The sequence below is a fragment of the Lupinus angustifolius genome, chromosome LG11, assembly GCF_001865875.1.
Source record: "Lupinus angustifolius cultivar Tanjil chromosome LG11, LupAngTanjil_v1.0, whole genome shotgun sequence".
In the NCBI taxonomy this organism is placed as follows: Eukaryota; Viridiplantae; Streptophyta; class Magnoliopsida; order Fabales; family Fabaceae; genus Lupinus; species Lupinus angustifolius.
The window spans coordinates 17,046,539-17,069,208 of record NC_032019.1 but is presented as its reverse complement, the minus strand read 5'-3'; the positions used below and the strand labels follow the sequence as shown (position 1 = coordinate 17,069,208).

At 32.8% G+C, this 22,670-nt stretch overlaps 1 protein-coding gene across 1 annotated transcript; it reads left to right on the top strand.

The window, feature by feature from the left end:
* Positions 1,518 to 17,417, top strand: LOC109360799 (cyclic nucleotide-gated ion channel 2). The gene is made up of 9 exons (XM_019605926.1): positions 1,518 to 1,781; positions 2,255 to 2,909; positions 9,521 to 9,736; positions 9,906 to 10,222; positions 14,881 to 14,992; positions 15,666 to 15,902; positions 16,384 to 16,470; positions 16,555 to 16,636; positions 16,854 to 17,417. The coding sequence occupies exons 1-9, from the start codon at positions 1,756 to 1,758 to the stop codon at positions 17,261 to 17,263; spliced, it is 2,142 nt and encodes a 713-aa protein (XP_019461471.1). The 5' UTR covers positions 1,518 to 1,755; the 3' UTR covers positions 17,264 to 17,417.

The window sequence follows — 22,670 nt, the reverse complement described above, 5'->3', positions numbered from 1 at the left end:
TGCTAGAAGTGCAGAAAACTATTTCAGAAAAGTGTAGGAAAGTTGTGAGAAAAGTGTGAAAGAGTTATGAAAACATTGTTCAAAGAGTTGTTTTCATTGTGAGTTCTAAGGCCTTTAAATAGGCTTTCCAATCAGTCATTGTGCCTTTATGAAAGAGTAGGAATTGTTTGGAATGAAGGCATTTCGTTTAGGATGAAAACTCTTGAGTTTCAAATCTGAAAAACTGATGTAACAGCTCTCTGTAACCGATTACAGCAAGTGGGTAATCGGTTGCCCAAACGTGATATTTTGAAAAATTACATTGAGTAATCGGTTACTCACTTGAGTAATCAGTTACTCAAACTCTCTGTCCAACAGTGAATTTAAAATTCACTTAGAGTAATCGGTTACTCAAATTTGAGTAATCGGTTACTCCAATTTAAATATTGTTGGATAACTGATTCTCACTCATGTAACTTGTTACTCAAATTTCAGTAACCTGTTACACAATATTTTGAAAAATGTTTTCATTTAAAACTTGAAGTGTTTCAATTTCTTTTAAAATATTTTGAGCATTACTACTTTAGTATATAAAAGAGTATATGATAGAATACCTATTTAGACTTAGACTAATTATCTTGAAGCTTTAATCTTCTTGATCTTCATAAGTAATCTTCCTTTTCTTCTTTTTGGTGATGTTGGTGTCTTCATCAAAACTTTGCCAAGGTCTGGAACAAAGATCTTCTTCATAGATTTTTTTAAAACAGACTAACAAATTAAGCCCAAACTCCTAATGCTATATAGGTTGGGTTTATTTAAGACAAAGTCTGACCTGACCTGGTCTGTTTCCACTCTTAGTTGTAATGTTATAATATTTTACAAAAATCAAGAAAAATAACTAGGGTATATACCATTAGTTCAAAGTTTTTTTAATGAAAAGACCAAATATTAACAAGACATTGGTCTAGTTGGATAAGATCCTACTATATTTTAAAAAGACCAAAAGATTAAAGGTTTATTTTCTATAGCAACATTTGTTGGAAGATGTAGTCATACATCTCAAAAGAGATTAGTTCATTACTCATAAGGTGAGAAAATACCCTTTATAGAACAAAAAAAACATGCAGAAATATATAACATACATAAAAAAATTTATTCAATTCATATCATTTACTTTGTGGGGTTAATTACATTAGTTACACTAAATGCCATGAGAAAACATTTTATGTATTAAAGATGTAAGAATTTTTAAACATAACTCCATCATTCACTAAGAAACTGAAAGTAATACATCATATAAATAAATAAATGGATGTCCATGTACTAACAATGTTCATAACACTTATACACTAAATTTTAGTTATGTTTTGAAGATAAGAATAGAAAGATATTGCAAGAGAACGAACAACTAAGAAAAAAAAGGTGGTCCCCAATGTTAAACACTTGACAGAAAACGGCAAAAAAAGAAACAGAAGTGCAAACATAATAGACACACGAATACCCTTACCACAAACCCCACCATTCTCCTCTCCACATCACTCCAACCTTACGTAACCGTAAGCTCCAAATTTCCTCTTCACTCATTTCCCTACTTACTCATACTTCTCTTCATTTCATTTCCATCTTCTTCTTCTTTATTATTAGGTCTTTCATTTTACACCATGTGCTATACCTGACACACCTTAACCCTATTATATCCTACCTCTACTTTTCGGTTCTCTTTTCTTCAACCCAATACCTTTCTTTCTCTCCCATGGTTCCTCTCCATCATCAACCATGCCCAGCTTTTCATCTCTCCCTGGGTAAATTCACTTCTCTCTTACTTTTAATTCATGTAATTAATATGTTCAAATATTACGTATTATGTTAGTATTTATTGTGGTGAATGAGAATGAGTACATATTATGTTCGTATTTATTGTGGTGAAATTCGAACTCTCATTCCCTTTCATTCTAATTGTAATTACCAGCTCAATTATGAAAATATCAAAATCTTTATCTATATGATTGTAGTTACATGCACAAAATTTAAAGTCATGCATATAGTTGCCAATGTTTTAAATAGAACTGCTGGTTTGGAAAATATAGTAGTCTTAGCTTTCGATTTCAGTAGTGGTTTCGAAAATATAGTATCAGCTTTTGGTTTTGGTAGTAGTTTTGAAAACTTAGTAATAAACTGTGAAAACATTCACTTTAGACCCAGATTTAAAGCCTTTGTAATTCTATCTTCCAACCTATGGTCATTTGCCTTATTGATTTTCTTTTCTTCTTAACAGGTCGATTGGTGGACGGTTCTTTGGTAGGAATCCTGATAGCACAGCCGGAAATGGCGGAGACAGCAGCAGCGACACTGTCGTCGTGCACGACGACAGCAGCCCAGCAATTGACACGGTGGAGTGTTACGCCTGCACGCAGTTAGGGGTGCCAGCGTTCCACTCCACCAGCTGTGACAGCTATCAACAGCCACAATGGGAGGCATCTGCTGGCTCCTCTTTAGTTCCAATCCAGAACCAGTCCAAGGGCTCGACTGTCCGTGTCAGATCTCGGATTAACTCGGGCCCTTTCGGACTGGTTCTAGATCCGAGAACAAAGCATGTGCAAGTATGGAACCGCGCGCTACTTCTAGCGCGTGGGGTAGCCCTTGCAATTGATCCACTCTTCTTCTACGCACTGTCCATCGGTAGGGAGGGGACGCCGTGCTTGTATATGGACGGGTGGTTGGCGGCGGTGGTGACGGTGGCGCGGTCAATTGTGGATGCGGTGCATCTGATTCACTTGTGGTTGCAGTTCAAGATGGCGTATGTGTCGAGAGAGTCGCTTGTTGTTGGGTGCGGGAAGCTCGTGTGGGATGCACGTGACATTGCAGCACATTATCTTCGATCTCTCAAGGGGTTCTGGTTCGATTTGTTTGTTATTCTTCCTGTTCCACAGGTCAGAAATTTTCCGTCTACTCTTGCGACTTCTTTCATACTTCTTTGTTTGCGTTGACTATCACTTTTAGGGACATGAATCATCAATTCATTCTATATCTCGAGTCAATCATATATTATCACACAGTTCAGAAATTTTTTAAAATATAAAAATAATACTCTGCTTGAATTAGTCATAATAGCACATAGCATAATTACAGCTCAGAGTACTGATTTTTTTTTCCACGTGTTGCTCCTCACTTTGGAGGAGAGCTTTAAAATGAAAAAGTGCATTGTCCTATAAAGGTTTTTTGTATTGGTATGGAAATGGTACCCTAAGTACTGGTTTAATTACAGAACCCGTGAAACAGGCCTTGTACTATAAGATACAGGAATTATTTGTTTCATGGTCGATTTTTATTTAAATGTTATTGGTAGATAATTTTCATTTAAAATTAAAACTTAAATATTTTATATCAAATTATTGTTTTAGAGAATTAAATATATAATTATTACATTTGTTTATAATTTTAAAACATGGATGTAATAATATATAAGTAAATGTAAATAAAAGTATCTTCTGTTTAATGTGTGGTAACAATTTTAACAAATTAATAATATAAATAAAAGTATTTTTCAAATATTTTACTAGTTTTAATATTAATGTAGGTATAATAAATATTTTTATTTAATTTTATTATTCTACAATATAATAGTAAACTATTGGTTGAACCATTATAGCAATATAGTAGTATCTTAGTCAATTTTTTAATATACTTAAGATATTCTTTCACTCTATGAATAAAGAACTAATTATCTTTTGGGATGTACAATTGTCTTTCTTGATAAGTGTTGATCTCATTTATCTAACCTTTAATAGAATAGGCAATATTAATGATAGCAATCATTTCTCAATTTGAAGTAGAAAGTAAGATATAACACGAGTTATAACCTTATTACTATTAGATTTTCAAAATAATTTATATAAAACACTTTTGTTTATTTTTATTGAAGAATTTATTTTAAAAAGCACTTAATAGCAAAATTTTGTACTTTGATAAATAACACAGATAATATAATGACATCAATGTTTCTATTCTTGAAGCATAAAAAGATAAAACACGAGTCATAATTTTACTATTAAATTTCCAAAATAAAATTTTCATTTATCTTTATTAGGGAATTTAATTTAAAAGATAATCAATAACAAAAGTGATTACATTGATTGTAAATCAACTTACCACTTCAATAAGTCGAAGACGTAATACTAATGAATACACTCATTTCTCGGCTTGGAGTAGAAAGTTAGATATGTCATGCGCTGTAACATCACTATTATATTATTAAATATTTATTTAAAATCATTTTAACATTATTTTTATTTGATATTATTTACATTATTTATTATTAGTTTCACGGGTAAAAAATTTTTACTTAAAATTATACAAGTTAATAAAAAGGGAAATGAAAAGAATTAAAATTTACTGTTGGTTTGCCCGCTTTTCACTGCCACATGTGTCTGAGATGCTTGGAGACCAAGAGGTTGTACATGGAAGGACCACCATGCTGGTAGAGTGAGGATTCTTGTGTCACATCCAAAGTTCTGGCAATTCCCCAATTTCTGCTCTTGGCATTTCTATGTTTTGTTCCCAAGTTTCGGTACTATTCGACCCGCGTTCTTGACATTTTGTAATCTATATTCCCAAGTTCAATAGTATCATGATATTCGTTCTTGTCATTTTCTATTCTTTGCTCCCAAGTTTTATCATTACCCCGACTTGGGTTTTTGCCATTTTCTATTCTTTGTTCCAAAGTTTTCGTAGTACCCCAACGTGCGTTCTTGACGTTTTCTATTATTTAATCCCAAGTTCTAGCAGTACTCCGAGTTCTATTCTTGGCATTTTCTATGCTTCATTCCCATGTTGTGGCAATATCTCGACATGTGTTCTTGGTCTTCTGTAACTTTTTCTCACTTGTATTTTTGGCATTTTCTATTCTTTGTTCCCAAGTTCTGATTGTACTCTACGCTACATTGTTGACATTTTCTATTCTTTGCTCCTAAGTTATGGCATTATCCCGACATGTGTTCTTGATGTTTTTATTCTTTGTTTCCAAATTCTAGGAGTGCCCTCAACTGTGTTTTTTATTCTTTTTTCCTAAAATCTGACAATACTACGAAGTGTGTTGTTGGTGTTTTGTATTATTTGTTTCCAAGATCTAGTAGTACATCAACTTGTGTTATTTGTATTTCTACTCTTTGTTCCCATGTCCCGGGAGTACCCCACTTGTGTTGCTGGCGTTTATGTATTCTTTGTTCCCAAGATCCGGTAGTATTCTGACCTATATTCTTGGTGTTTTCTATTCTTTGTTCTCATGTTCCGGTAGTACCCCATATGTGTTCTCATGCCTTATATTCTTTATTCCCACATTCAGATAGTAACTCGACTTGTATTCTTAATGCACTTTTTCGGTTACCATGTGCCGATAGTACCTCGACTTGTGTTCTTGATAATTTATATTCCTTGTACTAAACTTATGCCCTAACCTCCGTTCTTGGTATTAGATTTCGAATTATAAGCAATAAAAGCTCGACACAGGTAAAAAAATTGGTACAAGCATCCACATGACAAAATAATGTGAGGTAAGTTCTCTCCAAGTCGACAAAATCAATGTTCATTATTTTACTAGATTCTTCTCACAATATCACTCTAACCTCAGTTTATTTGCAATCTGGTAAGAAACGAGTAGATATGGACAACTATAAACAACAAATTTTTTCAGTCCATATAAAAAAGAAAAAAATAAATAACAATAATAATAATAAAGAATCAAATAAAGCGGAAAAAAGGAATCGAGCTAGCGATTAAATTTTGATTTACGAGGGAAATAAAAGTTTTATATAAAATAAAACAACACAAATAATTGATGTATTTAAAGCTAGATACATTACCATTTGTTAGTAGTATATCGTTTTAATATCAAAATCTTATTTTCCTACGATCTAAAACCAAACCAAAATAATGAGGAGTGAAAAATAAATAAGAAATGATTTTGTAATTGCATCAAGAAATTAGTAATCAGTATAAAAATAAAATCAAATATGATTTGAATGACTTTAATGAGCTTTACTTATAAATGTGGACATTAGATACACTTTGAAAACATGCACATAAAAAGCCAAAAATACATTCTAAGAGTGCCTCAAGATCTATATGGAAAACAAGCCTCAAAATCAGTAATTTCTGCTCTTGCGAGGTGTCAAGCGACCACTGATCTTCAACCGAATCAGTAATCACAATCATTCGTGTGTGGCCATGACCATAATTGCACCATCATTATGCGCCTAACGAGTCTCAAATTTGTGCGTCACCTTGCTTTCCGCGTCAAACAAATCCTCGCTCGCTACATCAAGCATGCCTCATGCCTCGGGTGACGCACACCAGCGACTCCAATCATTGCATATTTTGTGTCAATGTGTCACACACAATGGGTCTGGTTGGGTCCGGGTAATACGGTCCGAGTAATTTATTACTTGTATCCACCATGTTGCTTCATTTTTGGACCCAGACTCGCCCTAGATCCATGTTGATATCCGCTAGGTCTACTACCCATGGGTCTTTTAGGTACCCAGTAGATCTACGGGTACCCACAAATTAAAAACATTAATAATAATTTTGAGTAATTTATGTAATTTTGTATTTGTTTACTACAATCTTATATGTTATTTAAGTAATCAACAAGAGAAAAAATTATTAAAAATAATTTAAAGTTTTAAACACATATTAAATTGACTATTTCAATATTATAACGTAAAATTGATTTAATAAGAATTGTCCAATTAACATAATATTACATTACACTTATCAATTAACAACATAACATCACAACTTAACATTGTAACATAACTGTTTAACAATATACCAATTATATTTACGAATTAACAATATAACATTATGGATTAACAATATATATATAGAGGGATCCACATATTAGCCATCAATTCTAGGTATTTTTAATGATGTAGATCTACTGACTAATTCGAACTATTGAATTTTGGCTAAGATGTGTAGTAAGTTGTTTAAACTTACTCTTGGAGTAAGTGGATCCCCTCTTATATATATATATATATAGGAAGAAATAGAAGGTTTGGGTACCCATGGGTCTCATTACCCATAGACCCAGACCCGACCCGTTGTGGGTATTTTTTGCGGGCACCCAAGAAACCAAGTACCCATTGTCATCCATATCCACTAGATCAGTAATCACAGTCATCCGTGCGTGGTCATGACCATAATTGCACCACCATTATGCGTCTAACGAGTCTCAAATTTATGTGTCACCTTGTTGTTTTCCGCGTCAAATAAATCCTCGTTCGCCACATCAAGCATGCCTCATGCTTCGGGTAACGCACACCATCGACTCCAATCATTGCATATTTTGTGTCAATGTGTTACACACAAGCATCCTCATACTTTTTAAGATCAGTGTTGCCATCACTATTGTGACATCTCTTTTCATCCCAACAACACATATATTTAAATAATGAAAATATTGTCAATAAAAATAAGTAAAATGATAAATAATATCAATATAGATAATAATTTTAATAACAATAAAATAGTAAATATATATTTATCAATAAATTTTCCAAAAATAAATTCTCTGGTGCGAAAACACATGTGTAATTAATGAATTATAGTTTTTCAAAAAATATCTCTAATTATAAATAATTAGTCTTTTTAAAAAAATAATGTCTATATCATACTAAATGATTAATATCTTAGAATAAATTATAATAAAAATGGAAGAAATGTCGTTATTTAACTTCTTTTTCTCGAATCATCTTAAAATAGTTGTTATATGTCTCTTATATTCACTAAAATTTAATTTTCAATAAACCAAAAAATGAATAATAAATAGAAACCCTTTAATACATAGATAATTGAAATAATAACAATTAATAATAAAAAACTATTTAATACTAATAATGATTGCAGAAATATAAATACAAATGTTATTTTAGTTGATTTTAAAAATGTAGTATATATCAAATAATAATCATATCAAGGATGAAGAAAAAGTTATAGTTTTTCACATTTTTTTCTCCAACTCAACATTTGAATAGTTGGAAAACGTTGCTTATGTTACTTAATTCAATTAAAACACATCCAACCAAATATATTTCTACTTAGAATTATGTAAATCTTAATTTTCTATTGCATTTATGAATATGTAGGAATAAGATAAACTCTTATTAGACATAAAAAATTAGTCATTTAATAAATAATAAATACTTAAACAAGTTTAGAGTATAAATTAGTCCAAAGAATTAGTGAGAGTACCATTTTAATATGAATGGATGAAGTGTTAATGCCTTACTTAACCCATAATCGACTTTCGAGTATAGAACTATAACTTAAAGATCAACCCATTGCAAATTGGATAAAAAAAAAGTTTTCTACATTTTTTCTACAAAAAACATAGAGGTACTTCATATTATTTGGAAGATGGTGAGGTTTCCTTTTTTTTACTTCTTCCAAAATCGGGGCACAATACCACCTATCAACTATAGCATATATCATGCTTATGAAAACCTAATTCGACGATTCATTTGGAAAACCGATGAATCGAACCATATATTAATATGGTACAACAATTATAACAATTATGCAATTATCTCAGTTAAAATAGATTAAAATTAATCTTATTGGTTGTTTTTCATTTAAATCATACTGGACATTCTGACCTATTTTAATTAAAAATATAATTTATTTTATGAAAGTAACATAATTTTTATCAAAATATTACATCACTATCTTTATTACTGAGACATTGTCTATCACTAATTCACACATTTTCTTTTAATAAATAACGCCAATAAAAATATTTATTACATTTTTTATTAGTTTTTCAATAATATACATATATATCTCATTTTACTGATAAATAATTTAATTAGTGAAGTATTGATTGATACTTAACCGATTTGATGAATCCGAAATAAATATTAATTGACATTGGTGTTGATCTACTTTATCAAATTAAAATTGGATAAATGATATATTTTACTTTTTCCCATAAAGTGTACGAGAGCCTTACAAATTTAGTGAAGAATGTATTTTGGTTTAGTCAATAGATTTTTGAGTGTGCTTAATAATGACTTATCCCATTAATATCTCCTACTTTACTTTTATATTTTATTGGAACACATGTGTTTTAAATTGTAAATAGATTGTTTTTATCATAATGTGGTTGATGTAATCACTAGAAAACTAATATTGTTGTAATTGATGTTGTTGAGGAGCATTTTGATACCTTAAAACACAATCAATTTAAATTTGTTGAATCATTTGTATTTATTTTATAGGTAAACATTAGTAGAGAATGCAATAGTGTAACGTTTTTTTATACTGTCATTGTATTATTTATCATTAATTATTAATGACTCTTAAATAAAAGTAATACAAATAAATGATATAGTGAATGAATAAATCTTTACATTAATAATATATAGATATTACACTCGTAATAGAACGGTAAGTATTTTGCACTAGCCATTTGTAACTTTCTATATCTACCTGTTTATATGATATCAACTAGCTTTTTGACTCTATGTTTTTCTTCTGTTTGCAGACTGTATTCTGGTTGATAGTACCAAAACTGATAAGGGAAGAGCGACTTAAGATTATCATGACCATAATGCTCTTAATTTTTTTGTTCCAATTTCTCCCCAAGGTTTATCACTGCATCTGCATGATGAGAAGAATGCAAAAAGTCACAGGCTACGTCTTTGGCACTATTTGGTGGGGCTTTGGTCTCAATCTCATAGCTTATTTCATTGCTTCTCATGTAAGCAAACCCCACAATTGAAATTATTTCATTGCTTTATGTCAAAAAACCGTTGCCTAAACAAAAGGCAACGTCTTAGACTACCACAGTTAAAAAACCGTTGTCTATAAAGACAATAATTTTTCATACTAGATCACGTTTTTTAACTTTCCATCATGGTTGTTTAAAGGTTGCTGGAGGGTGCTGGTATGTCCTTGCAATTCAACGCGTCGCGTCGTGCATTCGGCAGCAATGTGAGAGAACTCATGGATGCAATCTCTCTTTGTCTTGCGCAGAGGAGGTATGCTACCAATTTATGTCATCAGATGGAACAGTAGGAACTCCATGTGGTGGAAATTCAACAATTGCTGCAAGGAAGCCTTTGTGCTTAAATGGTGAAGGACCTTTCAAATTTGGAATCTACCAATGGGCACTTCCAGTCATATCCAGCAACTCCTTGGCTGTCAAGATTCTTTATCCCATATTTTGGGGTTTGATGACCCTCAGGTAAGTTACTTGTTTCTATTGAATCAAATTGCGGACCACATCATCTAATGCGGCCACAATGTTGCAGTTGTGGTGACATCAGCGATTCTTCGAATTGAAGAGAAAGAAAGTAATGTTCATATTACAACTTGGCTTTTAGCAGCCCTACAATTGCTTGTTACACATGCTACTGCATTGAAAGAGTTTTGCATACTCAATTAAAATTCAGTGCTAATTCATTGCATAGCCGGCTGAATCTATTCCACTTTCATTTGGCTTGACTTAGCTAGCTGCATTGGTGGTGCACAGTTTCTGAATCTGATTGTATTTCTTTCTTTGATCATTATAACAAACCCCACTCAAGTTGGATGTTAAATGGAACACATACCCAATTTGGAGATAAGCAATTGAAAGGTAGCAGGGGGTAAAGGTTTGGTAAATGCATCATTGAGCTATGCATAAGAGGCAATCATAGTGAATGAATGAGACCCTATTGAATTTTATCATGAACAAAATGACAATCAATCTCAATATGCTTAATTCATTCATGACACACCGGATTATGATGTAGGACTTGCTAGTGGAACTCGCAAATCATTGAACAAGTAACTGAGCCATTGGATTTCACAAGCAAGAATGCCAAGGGCTCGATACTTGCTTCAGAGGAGGATCGAATTATTGTGTTTTGTTTCTTTGTCTTCCAAGATATGATGGATAAACCAAGGAATATGCATAATTCAATGATGGTTTTTTTATGTATCTAAGCAACATACCTAGTCTGAATCAGCAAATCCTGCAATTTCTAGATCTAATTTGAAGGAGAAAAGTAGACATTGAGTAGGATAAGATTTTAGATTATGGATAAGTCATAGGGCAGCCTTGTAATGTGTATCTATAGGCTTGGCCATAAACAAACTAAGTTGTTACAAAACATAGGATGGATCATACCATGAAATTGTAAGAAAAAGCAATCTACCAACCAATTATCTATAGCATGAAACATCAGGGAAAGTAATTCTTTGATCAATTTGAAGCTTGATTTAAGGATAAGCAAGGACCAATCTTACTGTGGTAATCTTCACCACACCAAGAGTGACATTAGCATGATACCTAATCTTATAAACTCACTTGCAACCAATAGGCACCATTCGTGATGGATGTGGGACTAGTGACCATGTGTGATGTTGTATAAGAGCTTGCAATTCTGTTTGCATAGCATCTTGTCAAAAAGAAAATTGTGATCAAGGTTGCAGTGATAGTCATACAAATGAGATGGAGGTTTTCTTTATCTTTGAGATTGTCTAATAGGTACAGAAGTAGGGGAACTTTGAGAAGAAGGACTAGAAGATGATTTAGTATGATGAGAAAAAGTGGATATATGAGAAGGTGTATAAGTGTTTGTAGATGAGACATAAACAATGGAATCTGAATCTTAGGGACACAGTTTGGTTGAATGAAAGTAAAGGGAAGACAAATAGGGGAAGGTGTGAGAACATGTGAAGAATGGAAGTTAAAACAAACTTCATAGAAGACATATGTAGAAATGAAAACTTCATGACATTGAAGGTCAATCCATTCTAACTTATAAACTGTAAGTTAGTTCAAATGCAAGAGAATTGCTTTGTTAGCCCTCTGATTAAATACACATTAATTATGTTTGTCAACTTTATTACCAGTTCTCAATTCTCTTTGGAAATAATATATTTTGTAGAAGTCGTAATTATAGTTTAAGACACATGTGTGAAATATAGAGAATGTATAGAAGTTAGGTTGGTCTTGACCGACTTCTAGGCATTGTTTTATAGTGCGTGTAGAAGTCGGACTATATGCTAGCCATTGAGAAGTCGTGAAAGTAGTAGGAGACTTTAGTGTATGCATGTAGAGTAGTCAAAAGTCATAATACTTCGATCCGACTTTTATGTGGTGTTTTTTAATACTAAGAAGTTGTGAAAGTAGATGGAGACCTCAGTCCATGCATGCACAAATTTGGAAATCGTGAATCCAGAGAGAGACTTCTACGAAAATTAAAAAACTGACATATTTGTCAATATTGAGAAGTCGTGAATCCACTCCACGACTTCTAGGCATGAAATCTTCAATATTGTGATATCTTCTTATTCCACAACTTCCGTGTTTAAGAAAATTCATGTATAGAAGTCGTACACAAGTAACATGACTTCCTAATTTAGCCAAACAATTATGAGTATCCAAACTTTTAATCCAACAATATATATTTAGCTCGCTTCGAAGCGAACTAAATATCAGTTCACAAGATAGAAAGATCACTTTTTTACTATGTTTATATCCTAGAAAAGCAGATTTCCTAGTTATAGAATAAAGTTTGCCTCTATTAGATGGAATTGTTGTGACATAGGCTAAACAATCAAACACCTTCAGATTATCCAAGTTAGGTGGTGAAACAAAGGAATTGACAAGGACTTGAATTTTGTAGGCTCTTGTAGATCTGAAAGCGATTAACATCCTTTTCCCTCATGCTGTGAAAATGTCATAATGATTCACCACATCTCTAATCAAAGAAGATTATCTTATCCAACAATGAAAATGGTATTGGTGGCACCTACCTAAGAGCTTGATGCTCCACTTTGGTCTTTATCTCACTTGGGTCTTAATCCAATACATGAATTTATGAGATTGTGGCCTCATCATGGTCTTGCCATGTTTCTTTCTCCTTCAATTCATTTGGTTTATTCTCACGTCCAACAACACGTCTTTCACCCTCCTTTGCCACACTCCAAAGTTATTACTCCTGTTTAACTTCTCCACCATGAATCTAACATATGGGTTAAGAGTTATCTACGAATTGGCTCTCATACAATGTGTTGGTGCAATAGAGCAATTGTTGTGTATCGTTGAAAAAAAAACAATCAAATAAAGGATAGAGAATAAATATAAGAGAACAAGGTAAGATAATTTTTAAGAGGATTCTACCAAATATGTCTACCTCCTTAGGGATGTTAAGTGACTACTAATATGTTGAGACATAGTAAAATTAAGGGGAGCAGTTCAATAAGTGTCTGATACCCACACTCAGAGAAGATTGTTGGGTACATTGTGTAAGACTGAGATTGCAAGTAAGAGGGGGTGAATTAGTTGACTTAAAATAATGTCCACTTTTTCTGCAAATTCAAGAGTTAAAGTGCATCGGAAAATAAATGCAGAAAATTAATAAGTAAATCAAAGAGATAAGGGAGAAGAGAATACACAAGGATTTTTATACTGGTTCACCTTCTTGTCCACCGAAGGTTACGTCCAGTACTCTTGCAGCACAAGAGATTTTCCACTAAAAATTATGAGTTGCAATTATAATATCTCACCCCGAGATCTCCATGTACCTTACACACTCCTTAATCTTTATTCACCTTTGGAAAACACCTTTCCAAGTGATTCTAATCCTCTTTCTTATCACACTTATGAAAGAAAGTATTCTGCAATAATAATGAAGAATGTTCAACAATGGCGGAATTGCCTTTACAAGTATGAAAGTGATGTAACTTGCAATCCAAACAACTCTTTTGTATACTTAGTAATAATGTTCAATATGTTTGAAAAACTTTTGAAACAATTACTTCAAGTAACTCAGAAAAATTCTCTTTTGAAAGTTTAAGAACTGAGTGCAAAAATGCAGAAAAATAGTGAGAGAATTTTCAGAACTTGTGTGAGAGTTGTATGAAAGTTGTGTGTAGTGATTGTGAGTTTCAATGCCTTTATATAGGCTTTCCAATCAACCAAAATGTCTATTTGAAAGGGTAGAAATTAATTGGAATGAAAACATGTCTTTTGGGTTGAAACTCCTTCACTTTGAATTTGAAAAAACTGATGCAACAACTCTTAGTAATCGATTATAGCATTGAGCAATCGATTACCCAAATGTTATGTCCAATGAACATTTATTTTCGAATTAGAGTAATTGATTACAGCAAGTTGAGTAATCTGTTACTCAACTTTAATAACACTGGTAATCTGTTACTCAAAGACAGTAATGAATTACTCTAATCAGTTTTAAGTTGGATAACTCTTTTCTCACACTCGTAACCTGTTACTTAGATGAAGTAACCCGTTACACATTATTTTTGAAAATTGTTTTAAGTATTTAAAAGTGCTTCAATTTTCTTTTAAAAATAGTTTGAGCGTTACTACTATTGTATAATCAAGAGTATAAGATAGAAGTACCTATTTAGATTTAGACTAAAAGTCTTGAATATCTTGAAGCTTGAATCTTCATTGTCTTCATAAGTATTCTTCCTTTTCTTCTTTTTGGTGATGTTGTGTCTTCATCAAAACCATGTCAAAGTCAGGAGCAAAGATCTTCTTCACACTAAGTCTACCTCCTTAGACATAGTAAAATGAAGGGGGAGTAGTTCAATAAGTGTCTGATACCTTGGTTATGAAAAGGTGAATAAAAAAGTTTATAAGTCAAAAATACTCATAAAGTTATTATATTAAAGTTTTGTTTTAAGACATTATGTTTTATAAATCTTTACTTTTTCTATATTTATAACAATGGAACTCCCCATATAAAAGGACAGAGTTTTTATCAATTTATAGTTGTGTCAGTCTGTTTGATTGAGATGTGTCAACATATTATTTTAGATAAAATAAGTCTCAAGTCTGTTTGATTGTGTGTTGTTGTGTTTTCTAAATCATATAAATTTTTGCAGCACTTTTGGCAATGATCTTGAACCCACAAGTAATTGGCTAGAAGTGATTTTCAGCATATGCACCGTACTCAGTGGACTACTGCTTTTCACTTTGTTGATTGGTAACATCCAGGTATACAATGCACATTATTAAAGTTTCGAAATCGTTTGAAAAAATATTATTGAAAATGATAACATCATAAATAACGTCTTAGTGTAATATAAGGGTATTCATTGATAAATATCTTGTGTAATGAATTTTAAAAAAATTATTTTCTCACTAATATTTTAATGAACCAAATTGATACATATGAGAAAATTTTAAGAATCAAAATGATTCTTCATTTTTTTGTTACATTATAGTTTATCACTTTTGATTGCCTTGCAACATGATAGGCAGCATGCATATATCTAATGTTGAAAATTTTATTATGCATCAAAAATAACAAAGTAGTTCTAGAGATTCATTCAATGAACAGCATGGGGACCAAATTGTCACCTACTTTTCTTACTATTCTTTTGAGATTAAGTTGATACTCACTTAAGATAGTAAAATGTGTCACCTCTCTAAAAAAACAAATTGTTTCCAATTCAAAGATGCAAAATATTCTTACACTTTTAGGGTTTGTTTACGAGTTAAGTTTTGGAGATGAAAGAAGAGAAAATGAAAGCTTTAAAGTGTATTTTATAGCTCTTAAGCCTTCCATTTATCTTCAAAATTTAACTTGCAAACAAACACTTAGAGTTATTGTTTCATATATACCAGCTCAAACCAATAAGAATGATTCACAATTTGTATTGTGAAGGTATTCTTACATGCAGTGATGGCAAAGAAGAGAAAGATGCAGCTGAGATGCCGCGACATGGAATGGTGGATGAGTAGAAGACAGTTACCGTCGCGATTAAAGAAAAGAGTTCGACATTTTGAACGTCAAAGATGGGCAGCCATGGGAGGAGAAGATGAGATGGAATTGATCAAAGACTTGCCTGAAGGACTTAGAAGGGACATTAAACGCTATCTTTGTCTTGACCTCATTAAAAAGGTAACAAATCTACAACCCTTCTAATGAAATAAGTTAGATCATAAAGATATGTTTCGGATTCTTGTTTAGAAAGTGATGAGAAGGATAACTTTGAAAAATGTCTCATATGTTTGAGATTTGGATGGAAGAGAGAAATGTTTTAAAGGTTTTATGGAGTCCTCTAAAATACTTCATATATCTATTTTTATGGTCCCAAGTTTTATTTGAAGACAAACACATCAAAGTACTTGAATGTGTTACTAACATTTTATAGTAAACATAACCTAAAATCTTTTTAAGTCAAATATTATGCTAGTTTTGCATGGTGAGATAAGTGACCATATAACTATTTATGGAGAACTAATATTTAAGGTTTATATGCTTTTTATTATGATATCTTTGATCATTCGATGTAAGATATAAACTATGTTAGTTATTTAAGAATTCACAATAATTATCATGATGCAACCCCTCCTAATACATAGTTATATATGTTTCCTAGGTACCACTATTTCACAATTTGGATGATCTTATTCTTGACAACATCTGTGACCGAGTTAAGCCCCGAGTCTTAACTAAAGATGAAAAGGTACTTAACAATATAAACATTCTCATCTCAGACCCACCAATTTTTTCTCATGCAATCCTTATAATCTTATGAGTCATGACACAGATAATTAGAGAAGGTGACCCAGTACCAAGAATGGTATTCATTGTTAGTGGCCGCATAAAGCGAAACCAAAGTCTCAGCAAAGGTATTGATGATTAGTATGACTTAAAAGTTGTTATGTTTCTATTCGTTAGGTAATAAAGAGTCAATAATATGACTGTTAGAAATATTTTACTTTCTATGTTGGAACACTCATGATATTATTCATATATGAATTTATTTTTCCTATGCCGTATAATGAAATCAAGCCTTTTATATAATACATTTCTTCTCTGCACTTTTGCTTGCTACATAACCAACAGGTATCGTAGCCTCGAGTATCTTAGAACCCGGAGGATTCTTAGGTGATGAGTTACTTTCATGGTGTCTTCGCCGCCCTTTTATGGAAAGACTCCCAGCTTCTTCAGCCACATTTACATGTCTTGAATCAGCTGAAGCATTTGTTCTTGATGCTGAACATTTGAAATACATCACTGATCATTTTCGGTACAAATTTGCAAATGAGAGGTTAAAGAGAACAGCAAGATATTACTCATCTAACTGGAGAACATGGGCTTCTGTCAATATTCAAATTGCTTGGAGACGATACAGGAATAGGACTAGAGGTCCAGTGACCCCTGTAAGGGACAATGATGTTGGAGGCACTGAACGAAGACTCTTGCAATATGCTGCAATGTTTATGTCAATTAAGCCTCATGATCATCTTGAATGAAAAGTAATGGTGGTATGTGATTGTTTTAGTTTTATTTAAGTTATCATTGGACTTTTACATGGGAGTGAACTATGGTATTATTGATGAAATGTAAGAGAGAATAAAACTGGAAAAAGAGCAATAGCTATTGAATAAACATTTGTATTTTTGCATGGCATTTTATTCCTGCATGTAACCTTTTTCATGGGAAAGCACAGAAAATATACCTCACATGTGATGTGAGGTTAAAGTTGGTATTTATGTTTTTTGTGTAACTTTTTGCAAAATGATAGGGAAGGTGTAGATTACTAGATTTTGGCAATACCTATCTAAATTCTTATTTTTTTCCTTTTTCCTATTGAGAGTCATAAGGATTTAAGTAATTGACTGAAGAATATTGTGAGTTTGAGCCTTATCCATAACAAATTTAAAAATAAAAAAAAGAGTTATAATGATTTGTTTGAATGTATTGATGATATAGAAGGTAATGACCCATGAAATTAAGCGTATAGGATATGAAACCTCCAAACCCATAATATTATTCTTGTCGAAGAGTAGGTGGCAGGGTTTAAGCCTGAGGTTAAGTCTGGGCATGCGTTTGAGTTTAACCTTGTAGAGCTAGAGACATATACTTAGTAGATATATTAAAACTTTTAGTAGGGTATGATTACTTTTAACCTCTCAGAGACTTCTACTTGATTGTTGGTTTAAGCATGATAAGGTGTTGGTACCCTATGTATTATTACATACTTCATAAGAATCTCGAATTGTATCTTTTTGAAGTGTAACCCTACATCACTTATTACAAATCTTGGGACTCCAAACCTTGGATAGATTGTCCTACAAAAAAGTTTGATTAATGTCTTTCCATCATTTACCATAGAAGCTATGAATTCTATCCATTTTTATACGTAATCAACTGCTACCAGGATGTATTTGTTGTTTTGTGAGGAAGGAAAATGTTTCATATGATCAATCCCACATGAATTAAATGTGTCCACTTCTAGAATGGGATTCATTGGCATCTATGTCACTTGGAAATATTGTCGGTTCTTTGACATGAAGTGCAAGTGGTCACAAATTTCCAAGCATCCTTGAATACATTATGTGAGAAAAAACATATTTTGTTAGAAATTTATAATTTCTAATTAAGGTGGATATCATATATTTGATACAATGATATTGACGATTTGTTTCGGACGTTATATTATCGGTGATTAGCACCCTATAGATTTCTAAAAGCTGATAATGGATATGAGCTTAATGAGTGAATACCCATCAGGTTAGCCCATAGGGGATAATGGGAACCCTATAAGTTAACGCATAAGGAACGATTATGGTCCCCAACACACCATATCAAACTCAGTTTTCACCTCTCCCCATCAGAGAGAAAACGCAAGTCCCAAGAGGAATTAGGGATTTGGTTGAGGAAGGTCATCACACAAAACCTCTCTCAGAAAGGTAGATCAAATGAGCACATCCAGGAACATAGGTTCAGGTATGACACTACACCCTTTGTTTTATATTATGTGTGAGAATCATGAGATTCAAGATTCTAGGATTAGTATTTCACCAATCATCAGGAATTCCCGACAAGTGGTATCAAGGCATAGGTTCTGAATTTTATGATTCTTCATAAAGAGTGTTTTTTCAAAATTTATGTGAATCCTAATTTTTAATTTGGGGATCATATATTTCTGCTACCATGATATAAAGATTGAAAATTTTGAATTGTGCTTTATTTTTCTTCCACTGTAATGTTTTATTTGTGTGTGTCACTATTCTCCACACTTAATGTAATCATGTTGGTTAGATTGCATATTTATTATAGACTCATGTTTTCTTCTCTGATAGGCACTGTTGGTTGTGCAACATAATTTTTTGGATGATTAAACAATCATATTTGTTCTATGATATGCCTTCTTTCTCATAATCCAAAATAGGTGGCGAATTGTTGTTCAATGCTTTATTTATTAACATTTGTTTATTCAAACATATGATTGTGCTAGGAATTTTGCATATATGTTGTTCACTATTTTACTGCATTATGCACATATGATGTTCAAGAATTTTGGAATTGCATTATGCACATATGATATTCAAGAATTTTGGATGAGTCATTTCATATTAATCTTTTCGTGGAATTAGATTTGGTAATTATAAAAGATATCAAATATGAAGGTTTTAATTCCAAGATAATATTTTTTTATATAATGGACCCATGTTATTTTTTATTTTATCTGGCAATTGTTTTTGAATTAATTGATGCAATATGTTGCCAATATAATTTCTATTATGAAGATTAATTAAAATTACATAGATGGGTATGAGATTATTTAAGCGAATTGTGTTCGGCCCAAAGAAAGACATAATTTGGCCAAATAATAACATATATGTGATGATAAATATGTAACAATTGTAAAAAAAAATTTCATGTGAATAATAGTCAGTCCAAAGAAAGACCATTATCATCTTTATAATTGAGCCTAGAGAAGAATGTTGTACCTAAGGAAACCTTGATATAGGTTTCACATTACCTTGTCCTTCCTAGTATTAATGGCTGAGAGTGTTATTGTTCTTGTAAGAATGATAGGGAATGTTTCTTCTGTAAGGTGGGTTGAATTGTCCACTTTTGTCATTTTTATTACAGTCACAAAAATTATGATATGCAACGGCTTTTTCTCCCAAAGATTCTATCATGGGCTCAATCCCTAATTGACAATCGAGCTAGGTGTGTCCCCAAAAGCCACATCCCTCACATTGCTTGTGCTAATTGTGTTGGCTTTATTTCTTTCCATTTTCTCCCATCATTAGCAGACATTATCCAGTGATTTATTTGCAGAATAATTGAGACTATTGCAAAAGGTGTATACAATCAACCATTTCTATAACCCATGGTGTGGGCGAGCTTCTAGTAGAAGCTTGAATCTATCATTCACTTCAGAGATTGACTCCCCATCCTTTTGAATGAATTTTGTGATCTGGTTTTGAACACGGGAAGTCTTTAAGGGCGGGAAACACTTGTTCAAGAATGCGAGCTCTATATCTTCTCATATGGTGATCATCACATCAGATGACAACAACCTTAACTAACTGAGAGCTTTACCCCTTAATGTTAATCGTCTAATATAACTAAGAATTGTTCCATGTGACTTGTGGGATCTTCTAAGGGAGAACCATCAAATTGATACTGACTTATGACTAAGAGTAAGGGTAGTGGTATGATAAAACTGTTGGAGAATATCTCCATCCGAAATCCATAGATTTAAACACTGAAGTTCTTATGACAATGGTTTTGTTCCCATAACCTAATGTTTATGCCCATACATAAACCCAAATGGAACAACCATGGTCCAGACCGAAGAAACCCCAAATGAGTTCATGGTGAAGATGAAGAACATACCTTGTTGAGCGATGATCTTCCAGATGATAGAGCGCTGAATGGTTTTCCTTTAGTTCTCTCTAGAGGGGAATGAGAGAATACCTTAGTTTCTGAAAAGTGTTGCTTTGAGGTTAGTTGGAGGAGGCTTATCCTTATGCCTTATAAGCCCTTATGGATGAGTGGATAGTGTTATCCTATCCTGGATAACACTATTCTCATCCTACCTTATTCTCCTCCACCTTTACACTTGAAAACCTGTTGCTCTACAAATGGGGACCATAACCCATAAAAGTAACCCCGTAGTGGTTACTACTTTAGTTGCAATAATTCTGATTCAGTCCCTTCATCAAATCAGAAATTGCCTGAAGGTATCTACACTTATTATTATTTCATGACACATATGCCCTTAGCCACCAAATTAATTACTTAAGATCATTTTATATTTTGGCTAATTACATAATGGCCATAACACAATTATAGAATTATATTTGTGACCCATAAATTGTCAGAAATTCCAACAATCTCCCACTGGTCACACATATGATTCTCCGTACGTGTTATCCTTATTGCGCGCTTAATTGCCATTATGACTTAGGCATATCCAAATTATCCCGTCCATTAGTCCTGTCTCCATATCGAACCACAGTGAACTTCGCCATATCAATCATGGCTAATTCAACAATGATCACCAACATTGACACAACTATATGACATAGATACATCATGAAATGTGTAGCATGAAAATCATATGAATATGATCTGTACATGTCAATTTTCAACTGGTCCTACTTAACCTTAATGAGATCCTTAATAATAACATAAAACCTTATTGTACAAAAACATAAAGACGAATACCAAACTGAATGATTAATCAACTGAAGTTTGAATACAAAGTATTCATACAAAATACTGAAATTACATAGAACATAACAAAATGTGTGCACTTTCTAACTCCCACTAAACCAAAATATCCTCACACTGTAGAACACCCATGTGAGCAGCATGCTCATGAAAGACCTTGGGTGTGATAGCTTTTGTGAGAGGATCCGCAATCATGGAGTTAGTGCCTAAGTGTTCTATGTAAAGTTGTCCACTTTGTACCTTCTCCTTAACAACTAGGAACTTAATGTCGATGTGTTTCGACTTTGCTGAAATCCTGTTGTTGTTGGAGAACAACACGACTAATTTATTGTCACAGTATAACTTTAGTGGTCTTTCAATCCTTTCCACAATCCGCAGCCTAGTGACAAAATTTATCAGCCATGATGACTGAAGTGATGCCTCATAACAAGCTATATATTCTGCTGCCATGGTGGATGAAGCTACAAGGTTTTGCTTGGCAGAACGCCAAGAAACTGCACCACCAGCTAACAGATAAACATAGCCCAAAGTAGATCGTCTACTATCTTGGCATCCTGCAAAATCGGAGTCAGAATACCCATGATCTCTAATTGGTCTGATCTCCTATATGTGAGCATATAGCCTTTTGTTCCTTTTAAGTACCTCATGACTCTTTTGGCTGCTTTACAATGGTCCATTCCTGAATTACTCATATATCTGCCTAAAACCTCAACTATGAACGCTATATCCGGACGCATAAGACTCCCTACAGCTGATGCGTAAGGGATCTTTTGCATTTCCTGAATTTCCAGATTTCCTTTAGGGCACTGATTGAGACTAAATTTGTCTCTCTTAGCAACTGGAGTATCCATTACTTTACAGTCCTGCATGCCGTATCTTTTAAGTACCTTTTCTATATAGCTCTTTTTTGATAATCCGAGAATAGCCTGAGATATGTCTCGGTGTATCTAGATTCCTAATACAAACGAAGCTTCACCAAGATCCTTCATTTCAAAATTACTGGATAGAAATGTCTTGGTTTCTAACAAGGTACCCACATCATTAGTGGCAAGCAGTATGTCATCCACATACAAGAGCAAGAAATTATATTTGCTCCCACTGAACTTGTGATACACACAATCTTCAACTGAATTCATCTCAAAACCAAAAGAGAGAATCACCTCATGAAATTTGTGGTACCACTGA